The sequence below is a fragment of the Panthera leo genome, chromosome A2 (genome assembly GCF_018350215.1).
Source record: "Panthera leo isolate Ple1 chromosome A2, P.leo_Ple1_pat1.1, whole genome shotgun sequence".
Taxonomy (NCBI): domain Eukaryota; kingdom Metazoa; phylum Chordata; class Mammalia; order Carnivora; family Felidae; genus Panthera; species Panthera leo.
Genome location: NC_056680.1, coordinates 155,319,652 through 155,337,401, shown reverse-complemented (window position 1 = coordinate 155,337,401; position 17,750 = coordinate 155,319,652). Strand labels below are relative to the sequence as shown.

Here is a 17,750-nt window from a genome sequence, read left to right as displayed (position 1 = left end):
TAAGGGGCAAGGAAGCTCCTGAGAAGGCTTCTTGGGGGGCAGATGTTGGAGCTAAAGCTTTAAGAATAAGTAGGAGTCAGAGTACTAGGTCACTCCAGGTAAAGGAGGGCAAAATAGTCTGAGAGCACGTGGGTCAGGGATGCAGGGGGAGACGAGTGAGTGAGGTATGCGTGGAGCAAGGAGGCAGAGGACCACTGCCGGGTCCCCTGTGCCATCCTCAGGACAGTGGGCCGCGTCACCATGGTGACAATGAGACCACCAACAGCTCTTAAAGGATTTCTAGAAATAGCAATAGGGCCGATTCTTGGTTTTAGGGGCCTTTATTTTCTACCCTGCCGGGAGGGATCAGGGGATATTTTCACACCCCTCTGCTACTGAGAATATATCTCCAAGTCAGCGTGTTCTCTTCGCGGCCGGGAAGCCTGCTTGTCAAGTGAAGACGGTCGTGTCCTCAGTGAGAGGGCGGAAAGGGAGCTGGCCGGTATGTGTGAAAGCAAGCTGCGTTAGCCGGTGCTACCTGACCAGTTGCCGGTGGACACGCCTGTGGGCGTGGGCTCTTTCTCAGAACACCTTTGTCCAGGGGGGACACGAAGTTCCTGTAGGAAACGTCACCATTTTTCTGGGCTGTTCCCGAGTAAGCCTCTTTTCATCTCATCACTACCATTCACATTTACTAAAGTTCTCCTGGCAAGGGAGGAGGATTGCCGACCACAGGTTGGGTCCCTCACTTTCCTCGAATACCTGTGGTCTCTCTCCTGACTCGAGTCACATGGAAGTCAGAGATGGGCGGAAGACATATCCCCACACTCACAAGGCAGAGTCAAGCCAGAACAGGCCATTTTTATTGATTCAGTCAATTTCGTCACGCGAGGCCCCCCTGGCTTAGGGCAAGTTGAGTCATGAGCGACCGCGTGTGCATGCACATAAGGGGTAGCTACTGGGGTGAGCAGAGGGATGAAAACAGCTCTTCAGAAGCACTGGCTATAAGTGGGAAAAGGAGGATCCATATTGGGGCAATGGCCGACTGGAAGCTCAGGACTCCTCCTCCGAGCTGGCTTCAGGAATCCTTTCTCTTGACCTGAGGAAGAGAGGGCATTGTCAGGGTCCCATGGGCCACGAACAGTAGGAGAACCTGACTCTGCGCCCGACTTGGGGTACAGTCACTGGCTCTCCCCATCCTCTGGTGCCGCATCCTGTAACGTTCTCCCCAGTCTGGCAGCCACCTTATCATTTCTTTGAGACACAGGAAATATCAGGCCCGGGTCGGGCTCTGCGGTCCCCTCACATTCCAGGTTCTACCCTCTCCCTCCAGCCTGCCCTCCCCGTCCTGCCCACCTCCGTACCTTGGCCATCAGCACGAGGATGCTGACCAGCAAGGCATACAGGGTGGCCTTCCCCAGCAGGATCTCATAGAGGATGGTGGCCGACAGGACCCCCTGCTGGTAGGACGCTGTGGGCGGGAAGGGACAGCACAGAGCTCCCTGTGAGCCAGCGCCCCTGGCTCCCCCTCGCCCCCAGGGTCCAGGGGTGCCCCAGCTCTGGTGCCAGGGAGGCAGAGAGGAAGCGGGGGAGAGGGTCACTCACCCGAAGTGAAGCCACAGTCTGCAAGAGAAAAGGGGGAGGGAAATGGATGAGAGACCCCATCTCCTAAGGCAGAGGAAGAGCTGCTAAGTCGGGCACACCTGAAACTAACCCGGTGTCGCCTGTCAACTGTACTCCAGTTAAGAACGACACGAAGGTCACTAACATGACAGGCGGAGTCCGCCTCGCAGGTGGGCACGGACTCCCAGGCTCAGACCAGCCCGCTCTCAGGCTGGACGGTCCCTCCTGTGCTGAGCCAGCGCAGCCTCGTCATCCCTGAAACCCGTGGAACGTGGTGGTACGGGGGTGGGGGCACCCCGCTCGGAGCTGAGCCCCACGGGCTGGGACACTGAGGGGCCCCAGCGGCAAGGCCCTGCAGGGCTGAGGATGCGGGGGGGAGGGGGGAGTAATGAGTCCGAGGGGCCCGCTCACCCTCAGAGTGAGCTTTGGTCTTCCCGCTCTGCCCCACCCCACCCACCCCCCGTTTTCTGCATCCAGTCTTTCTGGTCTCCTGCCTGCCTGGACCCCCTTTCTGTGCCCCAACTCACCCCCTGCCCATCCCCCCCGGCCCCCCGCTCACCTGCTCTGCCCCAGGTGTCGGCACTGACATTCTGGGTGACAGGTTTGGCCTCGGGGTAGTCCCACTGGTCATCCTTCCCGAGCCCATGGAACTGGACCTGGCAGCGGAAGTGGTTCCGAGGGTTGTGCCAGAAGGTGGCGGAGACCCTCAGCCGGCTGCTCAGACAGTAGCTGGAGCCATTCGCGCTGGACTGTTCCTTGTAGGGCTCAGGGTCCGTGCTGACCCCGTCGTGCACCTCCTTCCCGTTCACCCACCAGCTCAGCTCCACGTGGTCGGGGTAGAAGCCTGTGGCCAGGCACACGAGTGTGGCTTTCAGGGTCCTGGAGATCTCTGCTTCTGATGGTTCAAACACTGTGACCTTGGGAGGGCTCACCTTTTTCAGGTCCTCTGCAAGGGAAGAGGGGTTGGGGCCAGGCCTGGTCTGAGAGCTGTCTGGGTTTGGAAGGACAGTGTGTGTGTGTGTGTGTGTGTGTGTGTGTGTGTGATGGAGAGGGAGACAGAGAGAGACAGAGACAGAGAGAGCTGGAAATGGGGTCATCCTAAAGCAAAATTATGGAGTTGTAGGTCCTGTGTGTTTGGGCGTCACTGTCCTCTGTTGTTATTCTCCCACAACTTTGCGATTTTTTTTCTGGGTTCCTCCATGGACGCACACACTTAGACTCTCTGGGCTAAGGTAGCAATGGGTCCTGATTCTCTTGGCTGTCTTTGCAGAGTCTCTTAAACAAGGCCTTGTTCCATATCTATCAAAAGAGTATATGTGTCTCTTTTTCTTCCCCATTCAAAGTCCTCTTCGCCGTGTGACTGTCTCTTGTTTTAGATGGAGAAGCAGCTTTAGCAGAGCTGAATGAGACCGGATTGTGAGGCAGAGGGTTCTCTTGCTAGCAACATGATCCTGGAAACCGAATCGACTTTTCCTAATTATCATTGTTCTCTTGTACAAGGTGTTGAGTGTCCGTTTAGGGAGGGGGAGCAGGTACTAGAATTCGCCTTTGTTGTCTAGAAGACTCACTGTCCTGTTGCGTCTGGCTATACTTTTTCCTAAATGCTTCTTTTCCCAACTCACTTTTTTCCTTTTCTCTCTTCCCTTTTCTCTTTCTTTCTTTCTTTAGCATAGATCCTGCTTTGAGGAGCCATGAAGTCTCTGGCTATTACCAGATGCTCCACATTCATTGCACTTATACTGGGGCACATGGGGTATGTGCTAGCTTGCCCGGGTTGGCTATAATCCCGTGAAAGATATTGCTCGTGGATTGAACCCTTTTTTCCTTCCAATGCCCAGCAAGCCTCCCTGCCAGCTTTGGAAATCCTAGTTCATAGCCAAGCTTTACATTTTTAAAAGCAGCAAAACCTTGCTGGGTATGAACAAATTCCAAATTCCAAGGGCCATTTCATCTGAGCATTCATGTTGTAAAGTCCTGGGCCCTTTTACATGCCTGTCAGATAGGGGAGAATTTCTGGAGTTGTTGGAAGCCATGACCTCATGTAAAGACACACAGGGATAAAAGAAAACACATCCATCTTTTAAGCTTCCTTTTTTTTTAAAACCAGAATGGACTCTGCCATCTATGGCTCTATATTGACCAGAGGAATGATTTTTTTGGAGCAGAAATGTGGGGAACCCGGATGTTTCCACTTTATCCAAATTTGAAAAATGTTTCTAATGGGAAAATTGAGACAGAGGTTGGAAAAAGGCCAAACTCTGACACGTGATGATGAGCGCCAGGAGCAGAAAGGATTATCACAATGAGGTGATCCTTTTATAAAGGTGTCCGTAGAAGTTAGTCCCTAACAATTTAACACCCCCAGAGGCTGGCGCTATTACCCCCATTTTATAGATCTCAGAGATTCTGAGATTTCCACTTTCCGATTGTTCAACCTCCCCCTGCCCCGCTGCCAACTATCCCTTGAGCCCCAGCATTTCGAACTTCAGTAATTTGTACTTTCTAATTATTACACTCATCGGCATGTGCCTCTGTCTCTGCAGGACAGAGTCTGCTCGAGCTAACCAATCTGGTAGGAGCAACTCTCCCGTTCTTCCCGCCTTGTCTCTGTTCCCAGCCCAGACTCATCCCATCCCTGCCCTCCCCTCCGCCTGCCCCCCTCCTCCGGAGCATGCCAATGGTGTGTTAGCGTTTTGTGATGGGCCCCTTACCCTACCATCCCAGCACAGGTCCTGAGGTTTGGAAAATGGGGCCTCAGCCTCTTTTCTTTTCTTTGTACCTTATCTGTTACTAAGGTGGCCTAAGTTTCCAGTTGTATCAGAAAGTTTATTCACACCTATCTCCTCGGATCCTGCCAAGAACTATGTCCCTCAGACACCCCTTGCAGCTTTCATGACACTGCGACGCGCCTTCTGTTCCCAGGGCTCAGAAATGTCCCTTAAACCCCAGCGTCGCCAGTCTATACCCCACCCCCTGTGCCTCCAAAGCCCTAGATCCCTTCAGGAAGACACACATGGGTCTTTGGAGACTGGTGGAGATGGAGAAGGAGGACAGGGAAGGCAAGGGTGGAGTTCTGAGCAGGTGGACAGTGTTAGAAGGATTTTAACATAGAAAACAGACCCATTCACCCAAATGGAGTCAACCATGAAGGACTGGAGTTAGCTCAGGAGGGAAAATGGAGAAGATCTGATTCAGATAAAGAAGGGAAAGTAAAACAACACACCCCTGAAAAAGAAGAGAGTGAAAGAAGGCGGACCGGAGAATGAGAAAACAGCAAGAAAACACAAAGCCCCCAAGACCAAGTCTACCCCCGAGGGTCTGAGACAAGCACAGCAGAGCAGCCAGAGAAACTCCCAGAGGGAGGGGGCGGCTCGGACTTCTGTCCGTCACCCTCGTCTCCTTCCTGGACTGATGGGTCACGCATAGGCACCCCCCCCTCCCCCGCCCGGAGCGTGGCCCCCAACCTGTCACGGTGAGCCTGGTGCCCATCCCAAAGTGGAGGGGTAAGTTATAGGAGCACAGCTGCAGGGAGCTGTGGTAAAACCTGGGGTGGGGGTCTCCTGCCAGAGGGCAGGTCCTAGCTCCCAGGGAACGGGCTCTGCCACCTTCTCTGCCTGGGTGCGTGGCTCTGGACCTGGAGAAAGGTCCAGGCATATGATGGGGAAAGAGGAGAAGGCTCAGGGTGGGAAGAGGCACACACATGAGAAGGAAGGATGAACCGAGGAAAGAGCGAGGAGGTCACATCAAGGACTGAAGACCCAGGGAGGACAAATAGAGGGTCCAGGTGAGCCACACCAAGAGCAATGGCAGCCACAGCTCTCCGGAGAAGGTCCCCAGGATATGAGAGTTTACCTGACCCCTGACAACCAGCCGTGGGGAGAGATGGGGCCCCGGGTCCCAGGGACCACAGCTCTCCCACCCTGGTCCTGCGCCTTACCTGAGACAGTTGAGTCCTATCTCCAAAGTACTGTGCCTGGTTGCCCCACAGCACAGCAAGAGTGTGACAAACCCAGAATTGCTGCTCTGGGGACTTTCCTTCCAGAAGCTAGCATCCACCCAAACTTCTGGGGGCTCTAGCACCTACTCTGTTCCCCACACTCTCTGCGCCTTTTCCCGCTGTGCCCCCGTCCCCACCCTGTCTCCGGAGTCCTCCTGGGACTGTACTTTTCCAACACACTACCCCCCAGGGAGGCCGCTTGCTTCCCCAAGACAGAGAGCTTGGCTCCACTTGCAAAAAATTGTCATTGTTGCACAACACTGCAGGCTGGTAGGAAAACTGCCCACCTGCGTGCAATTCCTACCCTTCCCAAGTGGACCTGCCCGCTCTCTTCTCCCTTTCCGTAGCAGAATTTTGGCACTGGGAGGGGGAGGGGGGTACACATACAGCCTGAAATGTCAGGGGACCAATGTGGCCATGTGACCCCCACCCCTTTCTCCCGTGTCCTTCTCTTTTCTGGACGAGGGGGGAAAACAGCAGGACGAAGCTAGCTCTAAGGCTAGAGGCTTCCCATCTACCGTGGCCACGATGGGGTGTGCTCCAAGGAGACGGGAGATGGACACGGTGACCCCAAGACGAGACTACTTGCCTCCCAGCATGGGAACCCAGACTTGGCATGGCCAGTCTGTGAAACTACCAGGGATGGAGGCCGTCCCCTCCCGATCACCTCAAGGCAAGAATTCAGATCTTTCTGATAAAAATGTGCTTTAAGCTAAGCCCCCAGAACTGGAGGCTCCAACTGGAGCCCTACCCCTCCTTGTAGGTTCCCAGCCCTCGAGCCTCGAGGAACTTACCTACAACAGTGAGCCGGCTCCCTTCCCCAAAATAGAGGGTCTCTCCATAGCACAGCCTCTTAGATCTGCTTCAGAACCTCCCCTTGTCTGCTGAGCTCAGCTGGGATTCAGGGACAGATCGGGGTGTTCGTGGATCTCTTCACTCACAGAGACACCAGCCCTACTTTGCATATCCCCGTGCATATCCCCGTGCATGGACAGTCAGAAAAAAGGAGACAGCGTGGCCTCCTGTGAAATCCAGAGCAAGGGAAGATATGAAACCCCTGCAGAGAGTTCCAGTCAGTGAGAAAGGTGGGCCAGCATCAGGGCTCATTGATTGCCTTCTGGGCTCTCTGTAGGTTTCCTCTGGCAGGTAACTACTCAGAGGGGGCAGTGCTATCTCCTCTCCCTCCTCTGCCGGAACCACCGAGGCTCAGCTCTGAGTTTACAGAGGACCACCGGTGGCTGCGTGGATTTACCCTGACCGGGACCCTCCCAGGGACTGGTTCCCAGATGCGGGCATGACATCTCCTTGTCCAGGACCCAGGGGCTGGGTGATCCCTTCCCTCCCACACTTTCCGGGATAGAATCCTCCCGGTCACTCCCTGCCCGGAGTCCCCACCGCCTTACCGACGACTGTCAGCTTGGTCCCTGGGCCGAAGGTATAATCATAGCACATCAGAATATGGCCACTCTAAAATGGACCTGCCATTTTGGACCTGCTTCCCCTATGAGGGGCTTGGAAAGACCCAGAGTATAGCTTACCTATAACTGTGAGCCTGGTGCCTGCTCCAAAGAAAACTCCAGTGTTCACACAGTGGCTCCAGGCCAGGAGGCAAACAAATTTGAGGCGTGGAAAGAAACGGGGGCTGTAGTTGCTGTCTGAGGATGCTGGGGTCAGAAATCCCCGCCTGTGTTTTACCGATATTGATAGAACATTTTCAACTCTGACTCCTGGGGCCACAGAGCATGGCCAGAGTGTATCCAGAGGGTCCCACACTACTTTCTTGATTTTTTTCTGAGGGTCCATTAAAAGGACGTGGGTCTGGAGAGAAAGGCAGGGTCCTAGAGCCAGTGACCATATCCACGGAGAGCGGGGATATCTCTGGCTTCTTCCTCTGTGGAATGGGTCACCTCCCATGCACCTTCCCACTGACCTTGCCCCGGGTTCTGTGGGGCTTGGGGTGAAGGAGTCTCCCTGAGTCCTTCACCCGAGGGGCCACTGAGACATTCTTCTCGCATCTGGGCTCTCTGCCTGGAAGATTCAGTCCCGATCCAAGCCTGTCCTTATCCATGGTCTTGGCTCGACAGGTGAACAGGGGTGAGGCGGAGGCGTTCTGACCTGAACCACCCTCGGGCCGGTGACCCAGGACAAAAGTGGAGAGACTGTGGGTTGGGAAAGGCAGAAAGGTTTTTGTAAAGCTTTCCCGTAGAGTTGAATCACCGTGGCCCCCCCTGTCCCCACAATGTTACAGCTTTGTACAAAAAACGACCCCTCCCATGGTTCTGCCCATCAGAGCCTGGGAGAAACCACCAGAGCAGCTGCTCCTTCAAGGGCATTGGAGGGCAGGTCAGTGACATCACTCCCCCTGGTGCGAGGCGGTGGCAGGGGTGCAGACCGGGCCGGGGAGGGGCTCCTCCCCACCCCCATGCCCTTCCTTCAGGATGTTCTTGGCTTCTCAGAGCTGTGTGTCTTTGCAAGGCTGGCTGCTGCAGGGGCTGGTTTTCCCTGGTTTCCTCCCCTCTGCAAGATGTCGTCACTGTGGGGACCCACCCTCCCCACCCCCCAACCCAGCAAGAAGCAGCAGCCCCCTTTCAGCCTCAGGCCTGCCTGTGGCTCTGTCACTCAAAGGCCACAACTTTCATCCGGGAATGGGATCCCGCAATACTCAGACCCTTTGGCCCAACTCGAACCGCTAGGGTGGTCTGGAGGGGAAGTGACCTTGAGCTACACTGCAGGGACGGGGTGGAGGACAGGGGCGTGTAGGGGTCCCTAGGTAGAGACAAAATAACAGCTGAGAGCTCCAGCATATTTTCAAGTGGGTTTGGACATGGGAGGGCTCCTGTGTGCATCAGCCCCCCTTCCTGTGGACTTCAGACGTCAGGTTAGGAAAAGGGAGTTGGGGACATGGAAGTGAATAGTCAGATGCATAAAGTTGCAGGAACACTCAAATGCAGTCATGGACATAGCCTTCTCCTTTTTATCCCCGAGGGGCAGACACATTTAAGTTGCTGGTAGATGTTTTACTTTCCTGCACAAGAAGACCTTGAAATTCAACCTCCAGTTGAGTGGCCTGGATCTTATTTCACTCGATGGTGTTTCCTTTTATTGCCTTTCAAACTGTGAAGTTTCAAACTATTAAAATCTGGAAGAAAAAAAAAAAAAAGACAAACTTCACTCCTTAACGATGACACACTTCCGTGGAAAAATAAACGCAGAATCCAAAGAGAAATGACTATATGGGGAGAACATTTGCAATCTTCCTCATGAGGGCTAATCTCCCCAGTATATAATGAACTCCTAGAAATCAGTAAGAAAATAATCCAGCAGCACAATAAAAATGGCAAAGAACAGATGGTTCAGAGAAAAAGTACTGCAAATGGTGCTTCACCGTAGGAAAAAAATCTTGCAAAGAAAAAGCTGCATTGAAATATCTTTGTTCACCAATGTGACTGACAAAATTGAATTAGGGAAGACATTCTATTAACTTGTGTGTCGTGGGATATGCATTTCTACACGTAAAAGGATACCCATCTAAGTGGGGACCAATTTGGAAATATCTATGAAAGCTACAAATGCATTTACTTTTTCACCTGGAAATCTCACATCTGGGCATTTATCCTGTAGTGATTCTTGCAGACAAATAAAAAATGTTTGTAAAATATTTGCATTATCTGGGGGTAGCAAAGAGATTGGGGAAAGTCCAGTGCCCATCAGGAAGGGACTGGATAAGTGATCTGTGATACATCCACAAAATGGAATATTGCTCGATGCTAAAAAAAAAAAAAAAATACAAATGTTTCATGATACTACAGAAAGCTCTCTAAGATATATTGTTAAGTGGAAAAAAAGCAAGCTGCAGATTAGCATTGCTGTACATTGCCTTTTGTCCTGCAAAGGAGGGGAATAAGAACTGCTTGCTTTGTTCTGCATAAAGATACACCGCAATGATACAAAAGAAACTGATCAAAGTAACTGCCTACTAAGAATGACTGGAGGAGACAGAAACAAGGTAGAAGTAAAAAGCAACATTTTTCAGTCTCAACTTTATTGTATTGTTTCAGTTTTTGAGCCAGGTGGCTATATGATCTATTTAAAATAAAACTTTAAAAATTTAAAGAAAATACAAAGAAAACATTGCTTTAGGTAATATTTTGAAATGTGCTACTTAAAAAAGAAACCTACTTGTGTAATTTACAAACTCATTATTTTTTCCAAAGAAGATCAGTTTACCTAAGAAGATATGTTATGGTCCTGACTTGACATACTGGGTCCCCAATCACTCAGGAAGCTTGTGAAAAATGCATATTTCTCAGTAGTCCTTGGGATACGTTGTGTTAAAAATCTCTAGTATTGGAGTTATTATGTATTTAAATAAACAATCAAGCACAAAATTACCCTGGGTATTTCCATTTCAGCATGGCACTTGGGATGCACGTCTTGTCCCCGGACCAGGAAAAGCACAGGCGCGAGCCATGAAGAATGTCAGAGTGCTATCTGGTGGTGTCACAAGCTGGGTAGTGTGGCTCTTAGAATTTAGGGAAAAAAGGAAAAGACAGTCTGTGCTTTTTACTCACGAACAGTGCTGGATCTCACAACACTCTGCCAATAACCTGAATAAAAGGTCACGGATGGCCTTTATCGAGTGGAAAGTGGCAAGCTTCCTTCTTTATTCCTTTCCCACACTGAGGATCTCTTTCGTCGATGTAATGATTTATTTTGATCTATTTCCATTTTCCTGCCTTATTGCATATGAGTAATATACCCTCTAGGTAAGTTTCCTTTCGGCCATTTAGCTGGGGACTCTCCACCAGGCCAGCCTTACAAAGAATACCACTCTGCCTACTTCCAATCCTGATGGAGTTTGCTCCCGTTTGCTACTCAGTCATGCTGTCAATGTGTGTAAATGCCCGTGAAGCTTTTTTTTTTAAAGGTTTATTTATTATTTTTGAGAGAATAAGAGACAGTGTGAGCCAGTGGGGAAGGAACAGAGAGAGAGGGAGACAGGGAATCTTAAGTGGGCTCCGCTCTGTCAGTGCAGATCCTGACGCAGAGTTTGATCTCACAAACCGTAAGAAGCGACCTGAGCTGAAATCAAGAGTCCAACACTTGCTTAACCGACTGAGTCGCCAAGGTGTCCCAAAGCTTCCCCCCGCTGTGAGAGGAGTTTAGGGGTTAGGCAGGTGTCCAGTGGGGTCATTCATCATCTTGGGCAGCAGGGGGCAGCCTGTCCTTATTTATTTTAGACGGAAGTCCTTGCCATCTCAGCGTGGCCACTTGAGGGCGTGAGAAGAATGTAGTTAGTGCTGGAGGGGACCCCCCACCCCCCACCCCACCCCCCGCCCCAGCGGGAAACTGGGTTACCTGCCTGCCTTTCTCAAGGCTGAGGTGTGGGAAGCAGATAAACAACTTGCATCTCACATGTGTGTAATTCTTGAAACTTTTCAAGTGAGTTCTAGATTCATCTAAACCCCAAATGTGTCTCCTGATTTCCTCAGATGAAACTGAAATCTGAAGAGGCTAAATGAGTCGCCCCAAGTCATACATAATGAAGTGACAGCTGGCACTGACACCCAGCCCTCCCTAAGTTCTAGGGCTCTGCTGGGGCCACTGCAGGGTACTGAGGCCTCCACCCTTCAAGGAAGCCTGCCTCCTGGAGCCAGACTGCAGGGACTCCCACCCACCCCAGGCCCTCTTCTTATGTCTGTGAGGCCCTGGGCCAGTTACCAAGCCCCTTTAACAATAATACCACCTACCTTATGGAGTTCTTGAGAGATCTGAATCAGATAATACACATAAAGCTTTACTATGGTGGCTGAATATAGTCAGCAAACACGTTAGGGACTACTGCTTTCACGGAGAGCACTGGCCTAGGGATACCTTTGTTGCATTGGTTCTCACGCTTTAGCGTGCGTCACAAGGACTTGGAAGTCTTGTAAAAATGCAAGAGGCCAAGCTCCATCGCAGAATTTCTGACTCAGGAGGTGGGGGAGGGGCGCCAGAATTTGTAGGTCTCCTAAATTCCCAGGGGATGCTGGTGCCGCCGGTCCCCCAGTCTGCACTTGGAGAACCATTGTTCTGGAAGGCGCTTTCTTTCTTCTGTACATTTCCCTCCAGTCCTAGCTCATACTTGAGTCATTCAACCACTGGGTGTCTATTCTATTGTAGATGTTGTGTAATCACTAAATGTGCCAGGATGAGTAAGACAAGATTACTTGCCTAAGGAGCTCACCGTTGAAGGCCAAGTAGATACAACCACAATTACTAGGCAGCAGGAGCAGGACTGACCGCTGTAAGCATGCGGCAGGAGGAGGAGGAGGACTCCTCGCTCAGACCACAGGGCCAACGGGGCCAACACAGGGCTGGGGGGGGGGAGGGGAGGATCCCGGAGCAGGAGGCGTCAGAAACGACTTTCCTAAAGAAGGTGAAGGGGCAGGTGGGAAGGCATCAAGCCAGCTGGACCAGTAACACGCAGAGCTAGAGGTGAGAGGTCCGTGGCATGTCGGAGGAGCCACCAGGATCTCTGAGCACAGGAGCAGAGACAGAGAGGAGAGGAGAGGAGTGGAGAGAGACCGAGGATGGAAATACAGGCAGGGCAGAGAAGGAAGACCCTCCCATCTGCAGGGTAAAGAGCTCAGGGTGTATTTTAGAAGCTGTGGGAGGTCGGGAGCCGATGTCACATGCAGGACCTCTGTGACTGCAGTGCTGGGAGATGGTCAGGGACCAGAGCCCCCGTGAAGCGCAGGGAGGCAGAGAATGGCCCGCAAGTCTGTGAAAGAGCAGAGCCCACGGCCAGGTAGCATCTCAGACCCCAGCAGCAGCAGGAGAGACAGTGAGGTGGGTAGAGAGAGCACAGGCTTCGGGGCCAGGCTAACGAGGAGCCCAAGTTCAGATTTACTATCTGTTGGAGGAGGGACCTGATAAGCCAACAACCTTCTCTGAGCCTTTGCTTTCTTGTCTGTACCACTGGAATAGTAACCACTTCAGAGTCAAGAAGGGACCAGATATAAAAATGTCTGTAACGTGCCCAGTGTGGTAGACACGTGTGGGTCTCATTACATGGGATGAGTAAGAGGCAGATTTCTGCAGAGTGTGGGGGCTGTTGTCTCCCTTAGACACACAGGAGCATGTTGTGGGGGAAGGTCCAGTGTGGCTTTCTGCTGCCGGGAGGCAGTACGACCTGGGCTAGAAAGAGTATGTGCACAGGGGGCTCAGCAGAGGCCAAGGAGATTGGCGCAAGGGTCTCTGAGGTGATTAGCTCTGGGTCCCAGTGAAAGGAGGTAGTGAGACCCTGCAAACTATGACCTGTGTGGTCCCACACGAGCCCTGCAGTCCAGACCCGGGGGAGTCCCAAGATCAAGGAAACTCTTTAGCACAGCCTTCTGCAAGGTATTGTTCTCTAGTAAATAGCCCCCCATTGCCCCCTACTTATTAGTTTTTAGACTCCTTCTCTTCACATGCTGCGAAACCAGTATTCCATGGAACATATCTCGGGAGCTGGGGCATTCTGTTTGTCTCTAAGGGGTAGAGCCCTGTCTGGCCTCAGATGGGAGGATGTCCACAGAGCGAGGGGGCAGGAAGGAGCAGGTGCAGACACAGGCAGTTGTGAGAGGCTCACTTTATTAGGATAGGGATGGCAGGGGGCCTGGGGGCTTTAGCTGTTGGCTGCTATCGTCTCCTTAATCCAGTCTGTAAAGTTGCACACCTTGGTGTAGACGCCAGGCTTGTTCTTCTGGGCACAGCCATAGCCCCAGGAGACGATGCCCTGGAGCTCTCCTTTGCAGACCACAGGGCCACCAGAGTCACCCTGGGGAGGAGGCAGACGGGACAAGTGTTAGAAAGGAGAAAAGGAATAGAGCCACACGCAGTCTGAACCTTAAAAGACTGCGTTCTGGTCAGATCTGTGGTTCTGCACCCCTCCCATGGTGGCCCGTTCTCTGTTCTCACTCGAAGATGACTGTCACACAGACAAGCCTTCCTCGCTTCTTTACGAGTCCACTGCACGGAGCCCTCCTCCACCAACCCCACAGCCCCGGCCGGGTGTTCCAATCCTGCTGCTGGGCAGGGGTCTCAGCGTGGGAAGGGGTCGAGTCACCTGGCAGGAGTCCTTGCCTCCCTCGAGGAAGCCAGCGCAAACCATGTTCTCCGTGATCTGCCCGGGGTAGGCGGCTTTACACTGGGCCTGGCTCAGCAGCGGGGCGTCCAGGCACTGTAGCAGCTCCGGGTAGTTGGCTTTGAGGAGCAGGAAGAGATCAAGGAAAGGAAAAACGGGAGTCAGGCCAGGAGAGGGGACAGCCATCCAGTGCTGAACACGGAGGGCGGCCAGGGGAGGACTCCAGGCACGTAAGCCCCAGTGGGGACAATGGGGTTCGGTTCCCAGAATGATCACTGCTGACCCCCTCCCTGGATGTGACAGTAGAAAGGGCTATATTTGTCCTATATTTCAATTCTAGGGAGTCAACTCCTTAAAGCTTTGCCTCTTTCTAGCACCCAGCCCCGAGCTCGGAGTATAGAGGGGTTCAAGCTCAGGGGCATGCTTGGTTCTGGGAAACGCGGGGAAGTCGGAGGGTGAAGCAGTGGGGGTCCCCACTCACTGCCAGAGCTCAGGGTGTTGCCCCAGCCGGAGATGAGGCACTGGGTGCCGGCGGGGGCACAGGCGGAGGGCAGCGATATGGTGGACACCCGGGCAGTGAGGGCTGCAGGTGAGGAGAGCTTGATAAGCATGATGTCATAGTCCAGAGTCCAGCTGTTATATCTGGGGTGGCGGATGACCTTGGCCGAGTTGATGAACTGCTCATCCCCCTCCAGGACTTCGATGTTGTGCTCTCCGAGCCTCACTTGGATGCGACTGTTAGGAAGAGAAGCATGGGGAAACCCTCTTGTCCATATGCCCACTTTTCCCCAGGGTTCTCCAGGTTCCTGCTCATGGGTAGGACTGTAGCAATATCACCAGGCAGGAGAGGGGTGGTGGGTCAGTGCAGGTGTGAGACCAAGAACTTTCTGCTTGAGAGGTGGGTGGTCATGGAGCAGGGATGAGGTGAAGCGACCCAGTGGGGACTGCTCCTCAGCCTGCTTTCCCCAACAAACCGCCATGCACCTGGCACCACAGGCACAAATGACCTGCTAGAAGCTTCCCATGCATCCCTCAGCCTCTGTCATTTCACTACCTACACGCAGCGACCTTATTCCCTCCCTTCTCGGTCTGGTAAGTGCCATCATCCTGTATGAGCTCACCCAGTGGTTCTCAAACTGTTGCCCTGGGACCTGCAGCCTCAGCATCACCTGGAAACTTACTAGAAGTACAGAGGGTTGGTCTCTGCCCCTGCCACCACCCCTGGATCTGCTGAATCAGAAGCTCTGGTGTGGGACCCAGCGGTCCATGGTTTAGCAAGCCTTTCAGGTGATTCTGATGGAGAACCCTTGGTCCGGGCAATGATCCTCAGCTCTGACACAGGGTAGAGTCACCAGAGGTGGAGAGCATTAAAAACTCACCAGTGTTCAAACCCCTCTTCCTGAAAATTCTGAGTTAAGTGCCCTGGGATGGGACCCAGGCGTCACTATTTTTTGAACAGATCTTAGGTGGTTTCAATGGGTAGTCAACTGGCAGAGGAGACTCGTGCAAGGTCCTTGCTGCTTTCCCATTGGACCTCACCACCCCCAAAAGAGTCCCTCCCTACTTTTCTGACCCATAGCCTTTGCTGTGTCATCCATTTGCTTTGGATGGGAGAGGTTTTCTATCCAGTGCTCCTCTTTGCCCCCTCACTTCTGTGAGTGGGTGGCTGGTGACAACCTTGCCTCTCCATCCACCCATCTTCCCCAACTTCTGCACTCCCGGGCTGACCCAACACCTGAGAGGGCTCTGGGTGTGGGGGACCCAGAACTTACGACTTGTAGCAGTGAGCCGCAGACACCACCCACTGGTCACTGATGAGGGAGCCGCCGCAGAAGTGGTAGCCCGAGTTCAGGGACACCTGGTAGGGGATGGAGTTCTCCTCACAGGTATAGCCCCCAACGATCTTGTCATCGTCGTCAGTGGGGAAAGCAACTTGAACGGAGAAAGGAAGGGAGAAGCCAATTCAGCGGATGTGGGCAGGGGGAGCCTGGAGCCCTGTGGTTGGATCATGCTAATCAGGAGTCCTCAACAGGCACAGAGATGACAGACTGGCAGGCAGGGAGTGTTACATCCCCAGTAGGTGCCTGAGCGCATAGCTCTCTCCTGAGCCTCTCCGTGTGTCTTCAGGGCACATAGCCCGGTACCTGCTGGGGCTCAGGCCCAGACCTCTGCCGGGGGCACCGGGCAAGAACACAGGACATGCCTCACACTGCACTCGGTGTGACACAGGTCTGAATGTTGTTTTCTCATCCACTGAATGCTTCTCATCCATCATTGCTCTACTCCTCATGGCTGTTTGAGCCCCAGATTGTCAGGATGGATTGGCCTAGAGAGGAAAATCTGGCTAAGTAGCCCTGGCTGTACCCAGCTTTTCCCATAGCTAAAAATCTACAGGAGCCCCCAGGCCCATTAGGCAGGACAAAGGTAGACCAGCTGTTATTGCCTAATAGAACAGTGATTCCCAACCTTGGCTACACACTTGGGAATCCTAAAGTCTTTTAGGAAATTAAAAAATTCAATACACAGGGGCTACTGGGTGACTCAGTCACGTAAGTGTCTGATTCTTGATCTCGGCTCAGGTCGTGATCTCACAGTTGTGGGATCGAGCCCCGCAGAGGGCTCTGTGCTCACAGCGCAGAGCCTGCTTGGGGTTCTCTCTCTCCCTCTGTCCCTGCCCCTTCCCTGCTCACTCTTGCTCTCTTGCTCGCTCTCAAAGATAAATACATAAACTTAAAAAAATAAAAAATAAAAAAATTCAATGCACAGGCCACACACCAGGCCAACTAAACCAGAATTTCTAAGGATAGGACTCTGGCATGAGTATTCTTTCAACTTCTCTAGGCATACCTGAGGTTGAGGACAGCTATAGGGGAGCTATCCCAGAGTTGCCAGAATTAAGCCTCAAGACCCCCGGTTCATTTCATGGATGACTGGCACCTGGTCTCCCTTTCCAGCCCCTCCCAACAAAGTCCTAAATGGGTCGATGATGGGGTTGGGAATGAGGTCAGCACAAGGTGGGAGAGTCTTACAGAGAGCCCAAGAATGAGGAGGAGGGCTCCCTGGCAAGGGAGAGAGACTATCAGAACCCAGGTAAACACAGAAGAGCGGCAAAGGTAGAGCAGGTGTCTCTGCCAGGAGAGGGGCGAGTGGGGCCCGAAGCCACACATGGGACTCACCAGCAGCTCCCACGAAAGCAAGGATCAGGAGTGGAGTCATGGTGGCAGAAGTAGAATTGAGTGAGTAGTGGGGATGCTTTTATACCTCCCGAAATGAGGGCGAGGGGTGTGTGTGAGGGTGGAGGGTCACCGCTCCTCCCGGGACAAACACACCTGTAACTTTCCCTTCCCGGGGCCTTGCCTCAGCTCTGTGTTTGGCCATCTGTGGATTCGTGACCCACCGGTGATAAGAAAACTTACCTTGTGAGGGCAGAGAGGAACAGCAGGTGACTCCTGGGAGGGTTCTGGGGTGAGGGGAAGAAGCCAAACCCCCATATGTCACAGCTGGACCTTCTTAAGCTGAGATGAGAGGAGGAGGAAGAATGGCCTGGGCCCTCTGACCTCATGGAGATTTATTGAACTTACTCTAAGCAGGATCTGATATTGGAAGCAAACTTGGCTGCTGGTAACCTGAAGCCCCCACAAGGAGAGAGAAGTCTTGTCTAAGTCTTGTATCTGTAAGCACGAACACCCTTCTCCCAAGTCTAAACCACTGGGTAGGAAGGCCACACTCAAGGGAACCAGCATCCCAATGTCAAGAGCTGATGAGAAGGGAGAGGCAGAGTTTCTTGGGAATCTGGGCTTTCAGCTGGTTTTCCTTCCTACCTAGGCTTGTGGACAGGAGCGTTTGGAAGGAGAAATGAAGTAGGCATTTGCCTGATGTATTTGGAGGACAGAAGGCCAACACCATATCCCTCCTCCTCGTCCCTATCACGATGCCGATCTTTCTCATCGCTCACACTGTCTTGGGTTTTCTCTAAGCAACCTCTTGGTTGCCCTGGGAAGCTGCTCCCGTGTGATGAAAACTTCCCCCACCTGCTGGGGGCTG

The 17,750-nt window shown here is 52.7% G+C and overlaps 1 protein-coding gene and 2 gene segments (V, D, J or C); all 3 read right to left on the bottom strand.

Moving 5' to 3' along the window:
• The window catches only part of LOC122212913, a 40,750-nt gene that overhangs the window by 8,006 nt on the left and 14,994 nt on the right, over positions 1-17,750 (bottom strand).
• Positions 815-17,750, bottom strand: part of LOC122212911 — a 57,596-nt gene continuing 40,660 nt past the window's right edge. Inside the window, 4 exon segments of the C gene segment in view lie at positions 815-1,078; positions 1,344-1,450; positions 1,585-1,602; positions 2,162-2,548. Of these exon segments, the coding sequence occupies positions 1,058-1,078; positions 1,344-1,450; positions 1,585-1,602; positions 2,162-2,548 (533 nt within the window).
• LOC122212917 (anionic trypsin) lies at positions 13,123-14,544 on the bottom strand. The gene is made up of 3 exons (XM_042926892.1): positions 14,188-14,544; positions 13,689-13,825; positions 13,123-13,400 (listed from the first exon to the last, which is right to left on the bottom strand). Exons 1-3 carry the CDS (start codon positions 14,315-14,317, stop codon positions 13,248-13,250), a joined length of 420 nt encoding a protein of 139 aa, XP_042782826.1. The 5' UTR covers positions 14,318-14,544; the 3' UTR covers positions 13,123-13,247.